The sequence below is a fragment of the Rhamphochromis sp. 'chilingali' genome (genome assembly GCF_963969265.1).
Source record: "Rhamphochromis sp. 'chilingali' genome assembly, chromosome: 1".
Taxonomy (NCBI): Eukaryota; Metazoa; Chordata; class Actinopteri; order Cichliformes; family Cichlidae; genus Rhamphochromis; species Rhamphochromis sp. 'chilingali'.
Window position 1 is genome coordinate 5,350,001 of NC_137929.1, and position 2,376 is coordinate 5,352,376.

The 2,376-nt window shown below is 43.6% G+C and overlaps 1 protein-coding gene across 1 annotated transcript in view; it reads left to right on the forward strand.

Annotated features, from left to right (window-relative positions):
- LOC308399193 (protein NLRC3-like) overlaps nt 1-1,720 on the forward strand; it is a 20,995-nt gene extending 19,275 nt beyond the window's left edge. Inside the window, exon 10 of the mRNA XM_080886280.1 lies at nt 71-1,720. Coding sequence (XP_080742406.1) covers nt 71-594 — 524 coding nt within the window. The 3' untranslated portion in view covers nt 595-1,720. The remainder of the gene's footprint in view (nt 1-70) is intronic.
- The last annotated feature ends 656 nt before the right edge of the window (nt 1,721-2,376 follow it).

A 2,376-nucleotide genomic window follows, 5' to 3' on the forward strand; every position in this document is an offset into this window, starting at 1 on the left:
CAAAGTGTCAATCAATGAACAGATGATGGATCAATAACTGCAGCTGGATTGTGTTTGTTCTCTCCATCAGATTCCTGTCAACTCACAATCGACACAAACACAGTGAACACAAAGCTCCAACTGTCTGACAACAACAGGAAGGTGACACGTGTGGAGGAGGTTCAGTCATATCCTGATCATCCAGACAGATTTGATGTTTGTCAGCTGCTGTGTAGAAATGGTCTGACTGGTCGCTGTTACTGGGAGGTCGAGTGGAGAGGAAGAGTTTATATATCAGTGAGTTACAGAAGCATCAGAAGGAAAGGAGGCAGAGACTGTGTGTTTGGAAACAATGATCAGTCCTGGAGTCTGAGCTGCTCTGATGATGGTCCTCGTTCTGTCAGGCACAATAACAGACTAACATCCATCTCCTCCTCCTCCTCCTCCGTCTCTAACAGAGCAGCAGTGTATGTGGACTGTCCTGCTGGCACTCTGTCCTTCTACAGAGTCTCCTCTGACACTCTGATCCACCTCCACACCTTCAACACCACATTCACTCAAACTCTTTATCCTGGGTTTATGGTCTGGTCTGGTTCCTCAGTGTCCCTGTGCTGAGTGGAGTGTAAAGAGTGTCTCCTGTTACAGAAACACTCTGACTGTTGAACAGATAGTTCAGTCTGTACATGTCTGTCTCTTTCACTCACAAACACGTTTTCAGATTCATGGATTCAATCAGTTGATGTTTGAAACTCTTCTAAATGATTCCTTGTAAACTTCTTCAGTCACAAACAAACAGGAAGTGATGTCACATGTGTTCCTGTCCACACAGCAGAATGAGTCTATTGCTGACAGTGATGTACAAACAGAGTGAGCATTTCTGAGGCCCAAAATAAACTGAGTAGTTCACTGAATGAACAATGGACTGTGAGCTCAGTTCCTTCATCATTAGTATGGATTATATATGTATATGTATTATATTAGTATCATATATATCAGGTGCTGCTGCTTTCAGTCATTGTGCAAATGTGCTGTTTGTAAGCTTGTAAAGCTGCAGTCAGCTGAGACTGAAGAAGTCACCTGATCAGTGAGCAAACGTTTCTGAAAACGTCCAGATGAACAGAATCAACCTTTTGGGATCAGCCAGCAATGCAGCATCATTGTTGTTCAGCTTCAGAGGTTTGCAGGAATGAACTGATGACCAGAAACAGCTGCAAAGTCCAAGAAAATACCAGCTGGAGTTCAGCTGCATTTGAAGAAGTCAAAGAAAAGTAAGGATGGCAAAGGGCGACGTTTTCTTCCAAAGAGCTGCAAACATGGTCGACGCCTCATTAGAAGAATCATCTGGACATTTGTGAGGAACTCTAACCAAGAAAGCAACGTCACACAGATCCAACAGACAGTTTCCATGACTGCAAGTGTTGAGTGGAAAAATGCTACATTGCATTATTGCATCCTCTCACCACAGGAGGCGCTGTTGGCACCACTGATTGCTGATCAGCTGTTCTCTGATGATCTGATTGATACTGTGAATAACGGGACTCACTGAACTCTGTGACACAGTGAAGATTACAGAGTTTAACTTCACCCTTTAAGACTGACCACAGAACCAAGTCCGCCAGAGCTTTTGTTATATTTTTACATGCTGTGGAGCCATTTGTGGGAGCATTTCAAGTTGCTATACATCAATACAACTGTTATAGCCCTAATTTTAATAATATGTGTGCATTAAGTCCATAGTAACTACATAAACTGCAAAAACAACCTCTGCTCATCCATCTCTGTGTGTATCAGGATACATTTGGTTCATAATACACAGAAAAATCAGAGTTATTACCTGTAATAAATGTGAAAGATTCCTGCAGTGATAACCAGGCAGGACTGAAACACATCCAAGCTGTCACCACGGTAACAGCACCGTCCATCCACAGGTGAGGGGAGGAGCAAAAAGAGGGACTTTGACCATTTTATACTAAAAACACTCAACTAATGTTTCTAATATGAAACAAATAAGCCCACATTAATGTGAGCGTTTATTAAATAATAATAATGATGATTTCCTCCTGATCTCATTTCCACAGCAGAGAAAACTGTGGTGTATATTGAGGTGGAGGGTGTGGTCTGTGGCTCAGGTGTAGAGTGAGGGTGGGGTGCACCACAGCAGCATGCTGGGACTGCTGAGGGTGGAGGAGGGAGTGATGATGACATCAGAGCTGCAGCACAGAGACCAGTGAACACACAGTCTGTTCATCTTTGCATAGATACAATATACAGCACAATATTGAATGACAGACACGCTGTGGGAGCTTCCACAGATACACTGACGTCAGCATCCAGAGTCCTCCTGCTGCTCCCCCCTCAGAGCCCCGTGATCAGCACCAACACATTCAGTTAGATGAC